General features: G+C 48.0%; 1 protein-coding gene across 4 annotated transcripts in view; it reads left to right on the plus strand.

Annotated features, from left to right (window-relative positions):
• NOD1 (nucleotide binding oligomerization domain containing 1) overlaps window positions 1-1,689 on the plus strand; it is a 35,334-nt gene extending 33,645 nt beyond the window's left edge. For all 4 annotated transcript variants that reach the window (XM_037126498.2, XM_037126496.2, XM_037126494.2 and 1 more), the window contains one exon: window positions 527-1,689. In XM_037126498.2, coding sequence (XP_036982393.2) covers window positions 527-599 — 73 coding nt within the window. In that variant the 3' untranslated portion in view covers window positions 600-1,689. The remainder of the gene's footprint in view (window positions 1-526) is intronic.
• Window positions 1,690-16,608: the final 14,919 nt, after the last annotated feature.

Raw genomic sequence — 16,608 nt, forward strand, 5'->3', positions numbered from 1 at the left:
ACCCGGCTTTACCATGTAGTGAGGGTGACAGGGTAGAAAAGTCACTCAAGAACTCCTTTAATGACAGTCCGATGAGTGCTATCAAGGGGAAAGCTGGGGAGGGAACCTAATGCAGGCGAGGTTTTGGGGATGAGGCCCTTAAGGAAGTGGCATTTAAACTCAACCCCTGCAGATGACTAGGACTTAGTCAAGTGGGAGGGAAAGTGTCCCGTGTAGGGGGAACAGCATATGCAAATGCTCTGAGGTAGGAAGGAGCATGATGCCAAGCAGCCGATGTGCCCGGGGTTCGGACAGTGCGGAAGAGGCGCCAGCAGCAGGCGGAGGACACAGAAAGTCACCGAAGGATTTGAAGCAAAGAAGGATGTGGTCGGATTTGCGTTGAAAAGAGCACTGTGGCTCCTCTAGGGACGTGGCTTTGAGGGCACCGGAGGGCATGTGACGGGCCTGTGGGGACAAGGCCGCGAGGGGCGCAGAGGGGGCGGCACTCCCTGACCTCTCGCTTGTTTCCTCTGCTTTCCTCCAACAGCCTGAATGGAAACTTGATCAAGCCCGAGGAGGCCAAAGGCTTTGAAGATGAGAAGCGGCTTGTCTGTTTCTGAGAGGACGCTTTCCTGTCCGTGGGGCTGGGCCCTTGGGGGGCTCCCTAGCAGCCACCACCAAGCTGGGCGGTCACTTGGTCTGGTCACCTGGTCTTCTGTGTCTCGGAAGGGGTCCACTGAGATGGTAGGATGGGACCGCCTGCTGGGAGCCTCTGCCTCCGTGATGCAAATCAACCTCCCGCAGGTGCTGAGGGGCAGACACTGAACTCCCCGCATCGTAGGGAGGGGGGGGCTTTGTAAGACATTTTACAGTAAGACGTTTACTGTAAACATGCTATGAAGAGATGTGAATGCATGTCCACGATCACTTTAACCTGAACCTAGAGGAATAAGACTTGGAGTTCACCCAAACGCCTGCCCTGAGGATGGGGGTGGGGGGCAGTGAGCTGGCCACTGCTGTAGTCATGGAACGACCGAGGGCTCGGCGCAGAAGTTGGTGCCGAGTTTCTTGGAGGAAAGATGCTCAGCAAACGAAACGTGTTTGGCCTGATGTATTCTCCTTGCTCAGTCCCTCCCTCCACGCGCAGCTATTATTCCCACTTCTCAGCTGTAGATTCTGAGGTGTGTGCAGGGTGGGGAGGCAATCGATGCCAAGGAAAGAACTCGTCACAGGCTTTAGTTTGAATCCTGGGGTGTCACTGCCAACAAAGACCCCTGGAGCAGGTCTAAGGGAACAGACAAGGCCTCTGTAATGCTGAGTTTCCACTTGGGGCTTCCGCTTGGCTCGGCTGACCCTCCAGGAGACCAGTACTAGGGGCAAAGCCCCTGCCCCGGAAGAAGCACTGCCCGCCTCCGAAAGCAGAGAGGCATGGTGCACGTCTGTGGCCCTGACACCCCCACAGAAGTGCCCCTCTCTCGCCCTCCTGAGGAAGTCTCCTCCTGCCCCTGTGAAGTTGGGGGGCTGCTGGGCTGGAGCCAAGACTCGGGAAGCTGCTGAGAACCCGGCTCGCAGAGCACGTCAGACTGACCGCCACGGTGGGCACAGGGCGGATGCCGAACGGGGGCACGGGGTGGCGACAGGACCAGGTAACTTGTGCTCTTACCGATTCATTTGTTAATAAAATAGTGAACACACTCTTTCTAACTGCCGAGTCTGGGATTTTTTTGACAGGGACTGCATCTGGTAAGCATGCTCTGTTACCCAGACCCCATGCTGACCCCTGCAGAGTGCCGGGGTGGGGCCCTGGGGTGACATGCTGTGGGGACAGCCTGTGAGGGAGGGTCTGAGGCCTCATCATTTCCTTCCCTCATAGGCCTCTCCACCTACGGAGAGGCCAAAAATCAGCTGAGGAAGCGACAGAGGACTCTTCATCTGGCCACCAGATCCAAACAGGCCACTTGGCAGAGGAAATAACTGGAGGCAGGGGTGGCTGGGGCTATGCTAGCCTGGGCCGAATGTCACGGCCCTCTCCACTGTGCCCAACAGGTCCTGGCAGGCCCATCTCCACGCGCACTACCTCCCTCGGCTGTTCTACTGAGGGGAGGGCCCGGTGGGCCGGTCACTCACCGTGGCAAGAGCCCCCGCCGGTCGTGGTGGAATGTGAGAGGGGAAGCGGCGAGGGGCCCTCCGACGGTACCTTGCACTCTCGGAGGTGTGGCCTGCTTGGCACAGCAGCCCTGTTAGGAAGGGTGCAGACCAAGAAGTTACCCTGAGTGTCCCAGAGAAAATTCTGTGCAGTCACTCAGCCACAGGGCGGCCATTCCCATAAGGCACGGCTCTGGCGGTTCCTACCCGACCCTTTCCTGCCCCCAGACCTGTGCATTCACCCAGTAGTCACCCCCCGAGGCAGTAACTATCTCCCTACCAGAGACCCTGGGCAGCAGAGATACCCAGAAAGCACAAGGGAGCGTGTGGGCGTGGAAGGCCGGGTGTCTGGGGCGGACCTCAGATGCACGGGTGCCAGAGCCACACTCCTCATCCCATAGATTCTGATTTGATTGTACCACTGACTCTTAACTTTTGAGAGTCCAAAATTTATCAGAAACTACCAAAGATGACTGCTTTTAGAGGCTATCAAAGTGTTCATGGTGTTGCCTTACATTTTATTTGGAAATATTTTAGTCTTCTAGATAGTGAATGATAGATTTTCCCACTTCTCTCATAAAAGTAAAATCAAGCCCCTGATTTGCCAGAAAGCTTCTCCATTCACTCCTCACAGGTGAGCTTCTAGGCAGAGATGAGGTTACTTTTCTTACACAAGGAAATGACACTTGTCCTGCCTGGGTAGCTCAGTTGGGGTATTGTCCTGATACGCCAAGGTTTCAGGTTCAATTCCCAGTCAAAGCAAATACAATAATCAACCAATGAATGCATAAATAAGTGGAGCCACAAATCGTCTCTCAAATCAATAAATAGAAAAGAAAAGAAAAAGACAGTTGAAAATTGAAAAAAAAAAAGAACTCCACAAACTTGGGATACAACTGTCTCTTCCCAGGATGTCTGGGTGGATTTGGGGAAAGAAATCACAGCTCCCAGATTTCAGACCTACATTTCTGGCATGTTCTTGCTGACTTTGAACTTATTAAAGAAGCCATTGAAGTCACTGCGTGGCTTTGGGCCAGGTCCTAAGGTTGCCAGAATCTCAATTTCCTCCTTGAGAAATGGAATCCGAGGGCGCTGATCCACGGCGTGGGTGTGGAAATGAAAGGAGCCGATGGAGGCTGTCAGCGCGGTGCCCCGCACAGGCCACTGCGGTCCGTCTGCGCTGGTCGTGGTGAGGCCGGTGCTCTTCTTTTCTACTCCCAGTGGAAGCCCACATCATTGTCGTCTCACTCTTAGGCACAAGGAACTTCCCAACAAGATCCAATGGGGGCTGGAAGTTCTCCAAGTCAAGTCCAAAGTGATTCGACATCATGCTTTTGGTAACATCCTAGCTTTGTGTGTGAAAAGCGTGGGCATTCACCATTATTGTACCAAAAGTCCTACCATGGAAGTGTCACTCACTGAACCAGGAAGATGAGTCCCCAGCTCTGTGGCACAGCAGGGAGCCAGCCCGCTACGCAAAGCCAGGTCCACATGCCTTAGAAACGGAACCCCTTCCGTTCTAACTGGGAAGGAGCATTGGCTTGTTGATATTTTGGTCCACTTCCGGTTGTGGCATACGTCTATTTCCAGTAACTGATTGCTCACTTAAACAAACAAACAAACAAACCCAACTTCTGGTCAAGATGGAGGAACAGGTAAACAGGCCTCGCCTCCTCTCACAACTACAGAAAAAAATGGTAGCTAGACCTCCAAACAGCTAACACCCAGAACTGTCAGAAAACCGAGCTGCCTGGACAACCGAGGATCTGACAACCAAGGATTTAGACACCACATTCATCCAGATGGGTAGGAGGGGCAGAGACACAGGGATGGGCGTGGTGGATAAAAGTTGAGAGGGATACTTTGGAAGTGAGGGATCCCAGTGCCAGGCCAGACCACACAGCCCATGGTTCCAGTGCCCGGGAGATGAATCCCTGTAACTTCTGGCCATAAACAGCCGTGGGAGTTGGGGCAGAGGAAGGAATTGCCGGATTTTCAGGAGACCCTGCTCAAAGGGCCTGCACAGACTTAGAACTTATGCAGACCCACCCCCTCTGAGACTCAGCACCAGGGCAGCAGCTGGAAGGGCACCAGTCCCATACAGGGAGTAAGTGAAGTGACTGGAAACCGGGCGAGTTCCAGGCAAACCCTCAGAAGCCAGGCAGTGGCACTGTCCTTTCTCTGAGCCCTTCCCCCACACAGAGCCATGAAGTGGTGAAGCAGGTTACCCCACCCTGGCAATTACCTGAGGCTCCACCCCACACAATTTACAGGTGCCTTTTCTAAGACAGGAAGTCAAAGCAGCTCTACCTAATACACAAAAACAAATATGGGGAGGCTTGCCAAATTGAGAAGGCCAAAAAATATGGTGCATATGAAAGAATAGAACAAAACCCCAGAAAAAAAACTAAAGGAAATGGAGATAAGCAACCTATCAGATTAACAGTTCAAAACACTGGTTATCAGGATGCTCAAAGAACTCACTGTGTACTTCAACAGCATAAAAAAGACCCAGGGAAAAAAGAAGTTTGTGTGGTTACATTAAGTGAAATAAAGAAAAATCTACAGGAATCCAACTGTGGAGGGGATGAAGCCAAGATTCACATAAATGATTTGGAACATAAGGAAGAAATAAGCATCCAACCAGAACAGCAAGAAGAAAAAAGAATTTTAAAAAATGAGGATGGTATAAGGAGCCTCTGGGACATCTCCAAATGTGTCAACATCTGAATCATAGGGGTGCCAGAAGGAGAATAGGAAGATCAAGAAATTAAAAATTTATTTGCAAAAATAATGAAAGAAAACTTCCCTAATTTGGTTGTGGAAATAGACATACAAGTCCAGAAAGTACAGAGATTCCCAAACAAGTTGGACCAAAGAGGACCACACCAAGATACATAATTTAAATGCCAAATGTTAAAGGGGAATCTTTGTTTTTCAAATTGTATTTATTTATTTTTCATTTAAAAATATATTTTATTGATAATGCCATTACACTTGTTCTATTTCCCCCTTCATTCCCCTCCACCCTGCATACCCCCTCCCCCACCATTCCCCCCCTTTAGTTTATGACCACGTGTCTCAAGTTCTTTAGATTCTGTATTTCCCATACTATTCTTGCCTTCTTCCTATTTTCTACCTACTGTCTATGCAACTTATTTTCTGTACCTTCTCCCCTCTTCTTCTTCTCCCACTCCCCTGTTGCTAACCCTCCATGTGATCTTCATTTCTATGGTTCTGCTCCTGATCTAGCTGTCCTTTTAGTTTGCTTTTGTTTTAGGTGTGGTTGTTAATAACTGTGAACTTGCTGTCCTTTCACTGTTCAGGTTTCTTTATCTTCTTTTTCTTAGATAAGTCCCTTTAACATTTCATATAATAAGGGCTTGGTGATGATGAACTCCTTGAATTTGATCTTATCTGAGAAGTACTTTATCTGTCCTTCCATTCTAAATGAAAGCTTTGCTGGATAGAGCAATCTTGGATGTAGGTCTTTGGATTTCATGACTTGGAATACTTCTTTCCAGCCCCTTCTATCCTGGAAGGTCTCTTTTGAGAAATCTGCTGACAGTCTGATGGGAACTCCTTTGTAGGTGACTGTCCCCTTATCTCTTGCTGCTTCTATGATTCTCTCCTTCATTTTAATCTTGGCTAATATAATGATGATGTGCCTTGGTGTGTCCCTTCTTGGGTCCAACTTTTTTGGGACTCTCTGAGCTTCCTGGATTTCCTGGAAGTCTATTTCCTTTGCCAGATTGGGGAAATTCTCCTTTATTATTTGTTCAAATAAGTGTTCCACTCATGGCTGTTCCTTTTTCCCTTCTGGAACCCCTATAATTTGGATGTTGGAACATTTAAAGATGTCCTGAAGGTTCCTAAGCCTCTGCTCATTTTTTTGAATTCTTGTTTCTTCATCCTTTTCTGTTTGGTCATTTTTTTCCTCCATCTGGTCCACTCCTTTGATTTGAGTCCCAGTTTCTTTTCCATTACTATTGGTTTACTGTGTATTTCCATTCATTTCAATTAGTTTAGCTTCCATATGTTCCTCTAATTTGTGACTAAAATCAACCAGTTCTGTGAGCATCCTGATCACCAGTGTTTTGAACTGTGCATCTGAAAGTTTGGCTATTTCCTCATCGCTTATATTTATTGGCTCTGGGGCTCTGAGTTGTTCTTGAGCCATGTTTTGATCTGTTCGTGCCTGTTACCTTTGAGGAGCGAAGCCTTAGTTTTTCACCAGGGTGGGGCTACCCAGGTCGCGGGTTTGTGATGCCGTATGTGGGGGCGAGGTCAGAGAGGGACAATGGTGGTCCCCTCTGCCGCTGGGGCCTGCGCGGTCCGTCTCACTGCTGGCTTCTTCATGGGTTTATCTGCATGCTAATGCGTGACTGCGGTCAGCCCTCAGTGAGTCCACTGCCTTGTGCCCTCAGTGGGTCTGCCCACTTCTCCACAGCTGGGATCTGCCCACAGCTCCTGGTGCGTCTGGGTTGTGAGCCCGGGTCAGTCAGGTGGATCTTTCCTGCCCGACCCTGCTCTGCTGCTGGCTCTGCCCCTCTTACTGGTTTGGCTGAAGGGTTCATTGTTGTCAGACTTCCGTGTAGTTCACTTTTCTGTGGTTTGGCTGCATTTTTGTTGCTAAAACTTTGTTGTTTTTAAACCTAGTTGTGCTAGAAGGCGCAGTGCTTCCACCTACACCTCCATCTTGGCAGAAGTCTCTAAAGAGGGAATCTTGAAAGCAGCAAGAGAAAAGGAGACAGTCACCTACAAAGGAGTTTCCATGGCTGTCAGCTGATTCCTCAAAAGAAACCTTGCAGGCAAGAATGGGCTGGAAATAAGTATTCAGAGTCATGAAAGGCAAGGACCTACATCCAAGATTACTCTATCCATCAAAGCTTTCATTTAGAATGGAAGGGCAGATAAAGTGCTTCCCAGACAATGTAGAGCTAAAGGAGTTCATCATCACCAAGTCATTATTACATGAAATGTTAAAGGGACTTACGTAAGAAAAAAAAGATCAAAACTATGAACATTCAAAAGGCAACAAATACACAACTATCAACAACTGAGTCAAAAAACAAACTAAGCAAACAGCCAGAACAGGAACAGAATCATAGATATGGAGATCACAGGAGGGTTATCAGCTGGGAGAGGGAAGGGAGAGAATGGGGAAAACGTACAGGGAATAAGTAGAATAAATGGTAGGCACAAAATAGGGTGAGGTTAAGAATAGTACAGAAAACAGAGAAGCCAGGGAGCTTATATGCACAACCCAGGGATGTGAACTAAGGGGTGGGGGGGTGGAATGCTGGAGGGAGGGCAGTGCGGGGCGGAGGCGGGCAAAGGGGGAAAGTTGGGACAACTCTAATAGTATAAACAACAAGACATTTAAAAAACCCCAACAACAACAAAACCAACCTTACTCTGGAACTCAAAGGCAAAACCACGGCCATTATCCCAGGTGCGTAGGGAAGAATTTTAGTAAAAGCAGCTGGGACTTGAGCCACCACACAGATGGGCTTGAAGCAAAGCTGTGGGACCCAGGGCCGCCCCAGCACGGTGCTCTCAGCTGTAAAAGTGAATCACCTGCGTCCGAGTCTTATTAAAACTTTCAGAGGCACTAAACATTGGGAAGGTTATGGCCCCCCAGTAATCTTTAATAAAAAAAAAAAACTAAATGATAAGATAAAACAAGGGTCAGGATGTTAAACAAATTTGTGGTTTCTCCTGATACCCTTGGGTGCTTTTCTGGGCAAATATCAAAATATCTCAACTTTTTTTCTTGATTTGTTTCTCAGTGCTTTATTTTTCTTATAAAAGCAGTATCACAATAGGGAAATTTTAAAAGTAATGTTTATGGTAACATACATTCCTGATGCAGCTATTTCAAGTTTTGCACGTCATCTTCCCACGTTTTGCCGCCTTTGAGAATTTTTTCCCCAATATTTAAAATTGTGGTCGAATAGACAAGATGGAAAACCGACCGTCTTAACCATGTTTCAGTGCACAGTCCAGTGGCATTAAGGACACTGACACTGCTGTGGGACCGCCACCTCCTCACCCCCACAGCTCTTCCTGGGAAAGTGAAACTCGGTCTGTGAAGAAGTAACCGCTGTTCCCACTGCAACCCTCCCCCGCCCCCAACAGGCAGCAACTCACTTTCCCTTTCTATCCTTTTGACCAAGTCCTCCAGATACGTTGGACAATGAAGTATTTATCTTCTGTGTCTGGCTTATTCTCTTCCACCCTGTGTAGCCCATACAGGGTAGGGGTGTAGCACGTGGCGGGAAGCAGGTGGAGTGGGCGAGCAGTGAGATGTGAAACCAGTGGTGACTCCTTGGAATGGGAGCAGCACCGCTGTCCTGGACCTCACCCTGGGTGGTGCCCCCCACACTGGTCAGAGCCCAGACTGGAGCCGGCGGTAAAGACAGCCAAGCTGCAGGGAGGAATGCATGACCCACATGTGGGCATTTCTTTGAAAGGGATGCTGTGCCAGGAGACCATTTTGTAGTATGAATGTCAATGTCTTCAAAAACAGTCTTCCTTGGTTAAAAAGTATATATAAGTGTGTATATGTGTGTGCCCTTGCTTTGTCTAAACAGTCTGACCGAACCCATTCAAACCGGATCACATGGAAACTTCTTCCAAGCATCCCTGTGAAGTGGGAATGATCTCATGAATAAGGAAACTGAGAACCAGAGAGTACAGACACACAACCTAGTTATACACATATAATCCGGATGTATATATAAATGGAACAAAACGAGGGCAAAGCCCTTCAGGACAGGGATTTTGGCAAATGTAGAAAGTTGACAGTATCTCAGATTTTGAGATCTTAGTTCATTTTTCGGGTTCTGCCAGTGAGGGAACTGGTGTTGCAGAGCAAAAAAGCATGCCCAAGGTCAAGTAATACTGGTGGGGCAAGAACTAGAACATGGGCCTTCTGGATGATTTTATTTCTCCTCAGTTCTGACAGAGTCTGCAGCCTTCAGTTCATTCTGCAACTGACCTTTCTGCCACTTCTGTTGAACCTGGTCCCAATCCCCTAGGGCAGGTTATGCAAAATGACACCCATGTGGGGTCTCTTTAATGTCCCTGGGATTCTTTGGGAAGCCTGACCTTTAAGCCTACATTGACAAGCCTCCCAAGGACAGGAACACCTGCAGAACGTCAGGTGACAACAGAGCCTGCCCCTTCTTCTCTGGCCACACCCCCACCTCGCCCCCCACCCACTGGAGGACCAAAGCAGGTGCATGCTGGAAAGCCTGTCCTGTTTACATGGTTTCACCACCAGAGGGCAGCACGTGCCCAGCAATGATTCATTATGTAAGTGGCCAGAAGGAGTCAGGGGCCCTGGTGAGGGATGCATTGTTTTCTTTAAATAAGGTTCTATCCAAAGTACAAGGGGTCAAAAGCAATTTCATCTTAAGCCCACTCATCCCTGAGTTCAGAGACACTGGTCAGTAGGAAGAGTTGGCCCCAAGGCACCATAAACAGCACTATTACAGAAAGTACTCTGGGTGCTGAGGATCTGAGTTCAAATCCCAGCGCTACCAGTAGCTGTGTGACCTTGGACAAGTGACTCAGCTTTTCTGTGACCCAGTTTCCCACCCATGATGATAATGCTGCCCTCACAGGGTTGTTTGATTATGAGAAGTAAGTTAATACAGGAGGAGCACTTCAAACCTGACATGGAGTAGGGTTCCAGCAAGAGTCACTCTCATCTCCCCAGACCTTTTCCCAACAGCACTGGCTTAATGAGGAGCAGGGACAAGGCGAGAGAGGAGGGGGCTGTGCTGGACGCCCTTGCCATCCCGAGAGCCCCTCCAAAACAACACTGCTACTTTTAAAGTGAGAGCAAAGTGTAGACTTCTAAGCAGCCCGGAGACCAGAAGCCACTTCCAAGGTTAGATACCTGTCGGATAAGGACGAACCGTCCCCTGTATTAGCACTGTCTTCGGTTTTGTTTTGTTAAGAAATCGCACGTCCAAGTCATACTCAGAAGCTCAGATCAGGAAAAAGCCCCAAAAGCCCACTTGCATTTGATTCAGTGTCACAGATGTTCGAATGCACTATCTGGCTTTCCACACTGAAGTCACATGGCCGATGGTCAGAGGGTCATTTTTCTCTTTGATGCCAGCATGCGGTTCTCAGTTTCTAGCATCGTTTTCCTTTCACTCATTACCATGGCCACTGCCTGCAGCAGAAGTGGATGAGGGGCGTCCCGAGAGCACGCAGGACAGGAGAAAAGAGCAAACACATTAGAAGGCGGGGAAAGGGTGCGTTTAGTCCTGGAACTCCGACGTCCACTGGTTCGTCCCTCCGGTCGTCGTGTCCAGGGACTGGCCCGGTGGGTCTGGGGCCGTGAGCAGCACCCTGGGCACCTGAAGTTCAGGGGGGCCGGCAGCTCATCACCTACGGAGCAGCAGGGAGGGGTGTCCCACTGCCCGACGCTGCTTCCAGGTGGCCCCGCGGGGCCCCGAGGCAGCCTGGCACTTCTGCTGGGACAACGCGCTTCTTTCCTGTCCATTCCCTCCACCACTGACTGGCGGTCAATGCAACCCTTCCATTTGAATTTCCGAGTCCAACATCTCTTAACCTTTAAGGAGACCTTGTAAGACACGGTTTCCTACTCGCCCCTTCCACCCTGGCATTCTGATACCACAGATATACTATATTTTTGTACTTTATATACTTTGGACCTTTGGAGGGCCACACACCATCGAACATCAAGGTCTTTTCTGTCCCCAAGAACCAATTTCACCCCCTTCGTCTTCGTGGGGATGTCATTCCTGTTCAGAAAGCTTGACAATTCCTGTCGCCCTTGTCATCTCTGAGAACCCCTCTGTCACCCACAGGGCGGTTCAGCTTCTAGTCAGTTAATCTCGACAGTTATAAATTCAACATCCTCATTCCTCCTTTTCACTCTTTGATCTATCCTGAAAACAGTTTTAGTCTGTGTGAGAGAACTCAGCTCATGCTATAAAAACATGCTGCCTGTGAAAGGGGAAGTCTGTCCTAACAGGGACAGCTGTCAGCAGTGTTCTGGGGCCAGCAGCTTCCGGGCGGAATTTCCCCGGCAAATCCCCGGCTACTGACACCAGGGCTCTGGGCAGAACTTGAGGGTGACCGAGTGTGCCTCTGCTCTTATCCGACTTCCCTTTCTCACTTCCTGGCCTGCCTACTCTCAGTCCCCCTCCAAGGGACCCAGGAATGTCCTGAATTCCCCTCTGAAACAGAATCCAGGCTCCCGCCCACTCCCAGGGTGCCTGGCTCACCAGAAACTACCACGAAGCCCAGTGAGATATTAGGACACCAATTCAAGTGACTCAATAAACGCAACTGTCTTCTCAGCCTGGCCCTGATGGGCAGTTTATGCTGGGGGGGGGGAAGGGGAGGGGGTGGCTGGTCGGAATGTTCTCCAATGAGACACATGAACCCAGAGAAACGGCAGGTCTCCTCGGTCATCTCCCTCCCAAGCCCAGAATAATTCCAGAACTTGAGTGGCTCTTCTGAAAGAGTTCAATCCCTACCATGTCTTCAGCAACCTACTGCCTGGGAGATGTTGTTTGCAAATGACATATCCAATAGGGATAACTATGTAAAATTTATAAGGAACTCATAAAACTCAACATCAGAAAACCAAACAAACTGATTTATAAACAGCCAGAGGAACTGAACAGACACTTCCCCACAGAGGACACAGATGGTCCGTAGACACAGGAAAAGACACACAACGTCACTAATCATCCGAGGATTGCAAATTAAAACCACAGTGCGGTATCACCTCACACCGGTCAGAAGGGCCATCACAAACAAATCAACAAACAACAAGTGCTGGCCAGGACGTGGTGGGAAAGGGCCCCTAGACCACTGCGGGTGGGAATGCAGACTGGTGCAGCCACTGTGAAAGCCAGTATGGAATTTCCTCAAAAAATTGAAAGTGGAACTACCATATTATGATCCAGCAACCCCACTTCTGGGAATTTATCTGAAGAACATAAAAACAGTAATTCAAAAAGATAGATGTCCCCCATGCTCAAGGCAGCATTATTTACAGTAGCCAAGACAGGGAAGCAGGCCAGGTGTCCGCTGATAGATGAGCAACAAGATGTAACGTGTGTGTGTGTATTCACGCACACACACACAGTGAGATATAGTTACACTGAGCCTTGGTTCTTCCTCTTACTGGCCTTGCAACTTTGAAAGAGGTAGTGAAATATAGTTTTTCAAAAGGTAGAAACATTTTTCAGGATTGTTACCTATTTCAACTTTGTGTGTGTTCAAAGAGAAAGAAAAGTTCAAGTATTAAGAAAGAAGCATTTGCAATCTTCCGCCAACTCCCTCCCCTCAGGAGGAAGGGCCCAGGGTGCACCTCACTACAGACAAAGGAAGAAGTCAGGGCCGTGGAGATGTTAGTCTAATTGTGGGAAAACCAGGTGGAAGGCTCACCATGTTCCAGACCCTCTTCTGCTCCTTTACACAGTCCACGTTCATTGTTTTTCCCTCCTTGCACCAACCCCACGGGGCCGAGGAAAGTGTGCTGCGGAGTTCGAAGTGAGTGGCCCTTGGTCATACAAGGAATGGGAGGGCAGATGTTCCCACGCTGCCGGCGGTCTGGCTCCAGAGCGAGTCGAACCACTTCCCCTATAAAGCTGCTATAGATAATTAATAACAAAGAGATAGCCCACGGATGAGGAGAGATAAGCAGCCCACAGACGGGAGAGATTTGGGTGAGTTCAGGGGAAAAGAAATGCAAAGAGACACAGGAGATGGAGAGAAATGAAGATTTCCATCCTCCCTGAAATGTTTACTATGAAAAATTTCAAACACACACACAACTCAAGATATGATGGACATTCATATCCTACATCCTTTAACGAGTGTTAACATTTCATTATATTTGTCTTTCTCACTATATATTTTCAATGCATTTTTTTGTTGTTGTGGCATTTAAAAGTAAGTTATATACATCATGGAACTTTATCTCAATATTTTAGCATGCATCTCCTAAGAAAATAGGTAATCACCTACAAAACCTAATTTAAGATGCCTTGGTAAATATTTCGTTCACTCATACACACGAAGTGTAATTAAAGAATAAAACTGTCAATTGTACCTCAATAAAACTAAAATTTTTTTAAAAGGGAACTCAGCATGACTTTCCTTGTAAGCTGGGCAAGCCTCTGAGCTAAGGGCTTTGGGTATTTTCTCTCATTCAATCCTCACAAAAACCCTGTGAGAAAGGGTTATTATGTCCACTTCACAAATGAAGAAGCTGAGGTGCTGAGTGATTGAATCGCCCAGGAGCACACAACTAATGAGCAGAAGTGACGGCACTCGGGCTCTCGGACACCACAGTGCTCCCCGGTCACCACGGTCATGCGGGCAGGGAGGACAGTTTGCCAGCGTTCTGCTCTTGTGGGTGATTCAGGGTGACCTGGTACAGGAGTTCAAGGGAAGTGAGGCTGCCTGAATCTCTAACTTCATCATCCAATCATGTTACTTTAAATAAGGGTGAACCTGCGTTTAGCCTTTCAAAGTCTGCTTTAGTTGAAGTATGGACCTGGTTTTGAACCTGCAGGACTTGGAGAAATCGGATCCATTAAACCTCAGGTAAAGAGGGCCCCTTAATTTGCACCATCAGCTAAAACAGCTACAGGCTACAGTGGTCTGAAGAAATGAGTAAGATTCACTTCTTTCGATGTCAATTCTGCTACCCTAAATTGATGACGTGTTGGTCAATGTTTCATTGTCATATATAGACCTGAAATATAATTTTAAAGCAAATTCAACAGGATTTTTATTATACCCAACACTGATATTAGGACTTAATTCATGGGTTAGAAAAACCACCTCCTAGCTGGACTCTTACCAAACGTGTGACTAAGATGTTGTAGTGAATGATTTCCCAATCTGCGCATGAGCTCCGTAGAGGTGTGGCAGGCAGCTGCAGTAAAGGCTCCCCAATAAATTTCACTTCCCTCGGCCTGTGTGCCTTGCACTGGGTAATGCGCCCACCCCAGAGCAAGCAGAAGCCTTTCAAATGCAAGAGGGTTTGCCCTCATTTCCTGCTGAGAACCCTCTGCTGCCAAGTGACTAATCCCAGGCAAACCTGCTGGAGACACGAGATCCAGCCAGCAGCCAGCACTTACCTCCAGCAGAGCGAGGGAGGCCAGGCCAGGCCCATCGGCCCCAGCAGACCCACCTGCTGCTTGTGGCTGCATGGACAAGTACAGGCAACAGCCTGCCTTTCTGACTCAGAACTGTGAGATTAATACTGTGGTTTTAAGCCAGTAAATTTTGAGGTGGTTTGCGATCCAGCAAAGGATAATTGCAATGGTACCCCAACATGAAGGAAGGCTAACTGCTGTAATAATTGGACTCTAAAATACAAAATGGCTTAAATACAATACAAGTTTAGCCGCTGCTCACATAACCAGTGTGAGGAAGTTTCGGGTCAGTTCCAGGTGGCTTTTGCATACAGTCACTCAGGGACCCAGGCCGTGTTTTTGCCACCTTTTACATGTAGTTTCCAAGGTCACCGGAGGCTGTTTAAAGCAGACAGAGGGGGCAGAGAGAGCATAGAGAACAGCAAATGGGACGTTCTACTGGGCCTGGTCAGAAAATAGGGTGTGTCTTCGATTCACATTTCGTCGGTCGGGTGGGTGGAACCCAATCGCGTGACCCGGCCTAACTGCAACGGAGTCTGACTGTGCCTATGAGGATGAGGACGGAGTCTGAGGGACAGCTCAGTTTGATGCTGCACAGTTGTACTGACTTTAGGAAAGAAGAATTATGTGACGTTCAGCATGGCACAGTGGGGACACAGGCTGGGGGTTAGAAAGAGCTGGGTAAGATTTCGGTTCCATACATATCAACAATGCAACCCAAGCAAATGACCTAATCCATGTGTGTCTCCACTTCTCCGTCTACAAGGTAGGGAAATTGCTGTCTTCCAGGGTTGTGGTGAGGATTAAATGTGAAGAGTGTGGCCTGTGACAGTCATCTGACAGACGGTAGCCAACAGCACTGTTATTGTAACTAAATTGAATGATGTGAGAGATCAGAGTGTGAAGAGAACGGGCACACTGAGCCATCAGACAATAGCAGAAGTCACGGCATGCCCAGCTTTAAATCAGAAAAACCTAGCACAAACCAGCACTACCACAAAAGGAGGGGCTTTCGTAGGAGAGAAAGAAGGGGTGGCTGTCAGCATGAAAGGAGGAGCTGCTGAACTGGACCCTCCCCCAGGACTTGAGGTCCAAATGCTTTCTTTTCCACATTACAGGCTATTTACACATCTTTGCTTCATTCTCTCCCATACAGACACACCTCCACATGCTTCCACAACCTCCAGAATTGTTTGTTTTAAATGTGTGATACTGTTATTGTGGTGTGGACAAAAAGGGGTTCTAGGGTGATCTGATCATAATTCCTAACTGGGCAGGTCTTGGTGGCAGTCACGCCCCAGGCATGCAGCGTCTTTAGTAGAAGGTTCATCTTTGCCTTCTGCAAGCCCTGTCCATTGCTCTTGCGCATCTAGGTTAATAAGCCTTTGAAATAAGCATTTCCATCCTCAAGAAAGCACATAATGTTGTTAACCGTCCTGTAATCCTCCACCTTGCCTTCTCCCACCCTCATGCAATCTTTCTTTCTCTTTTACAAGTTCTCTGCAGGTTTGCATTCTTACATAGACGATGGTTATTTTTTACAAGCCTCCAACTTCTACATATACACATTGAAGTATTTATACCACTATTTTGCTTTAAAACAGAGCCTTTTAAACATACTTGAGGAAGGGGAGAACACAGATGATATGCATCGGCCACAAGCTGACAATTACTAACACTAGTGGGTTATTATGTCCCATATGTGGGAGTCCACTATGTTGTTCTGTGTTTGTATACACTGAAAAATTTCCACTAAACAGATGAACAAACCCAAGACTGATCTCCTCCTGGCTTACAGGTTCAGGACAGATGAACTTGAGTGGCCCACCTTATATGGTTCAGATTATAAAACTTCCCTAAAAGACTTGACCCAGACCAATAATAGGTGAAAAGATGGTTAAATTTGCCTCGCTTGTGGGTTCACTTTAACCCTGTTCCAAATTTTCCTGTTTGTTATCTTTCCTCTCCCTCCTGGCCCTTCCATCTTTGGAATAATCTGTACTAACTTGAAGTCCCTGAGTGTTACAACCCCCAGTGAAGAGGTGCCTAATGTTTCTTAACGCGTCAACTTCTACTCCGGGTTACATTCGGGGTCTCTGTGCCATTGCTCAGGACTTCTCAAATCCTGCCCTGGCCCATGTATCTTCCTGACCTCTATCAAACAGCTCTTCTTTGATGGGTCTAGGAGATGCAAAAACTTGATATTATAAGCAAAAAGGTCACTGCGGAACTGCCTCATTTGAGCCCCAAAGAGAAAGAACTAGACTCCCCTGAGTGGGCATAAAGGAGACCCAAGGGGAACCGCAGCATCCGAATC

This window comes from Artibeus jamaicensis, unplaced genomic scaffold (assembly GCF_021234435.1).
Source record: "Artibeus jamaicensis isolate MK-2021 breed Jamaican fruit bat unplaced genomic scaffold, CSHL_Jam_final contig_1016, whole genome shotgun sequence".
Lineage (NCBI taxonomy): Eukaryota > Metazoa > Chordata > Mammalia > Chiroptera > Phyllostomidae > Artibeus > Artibeus jamaicensis.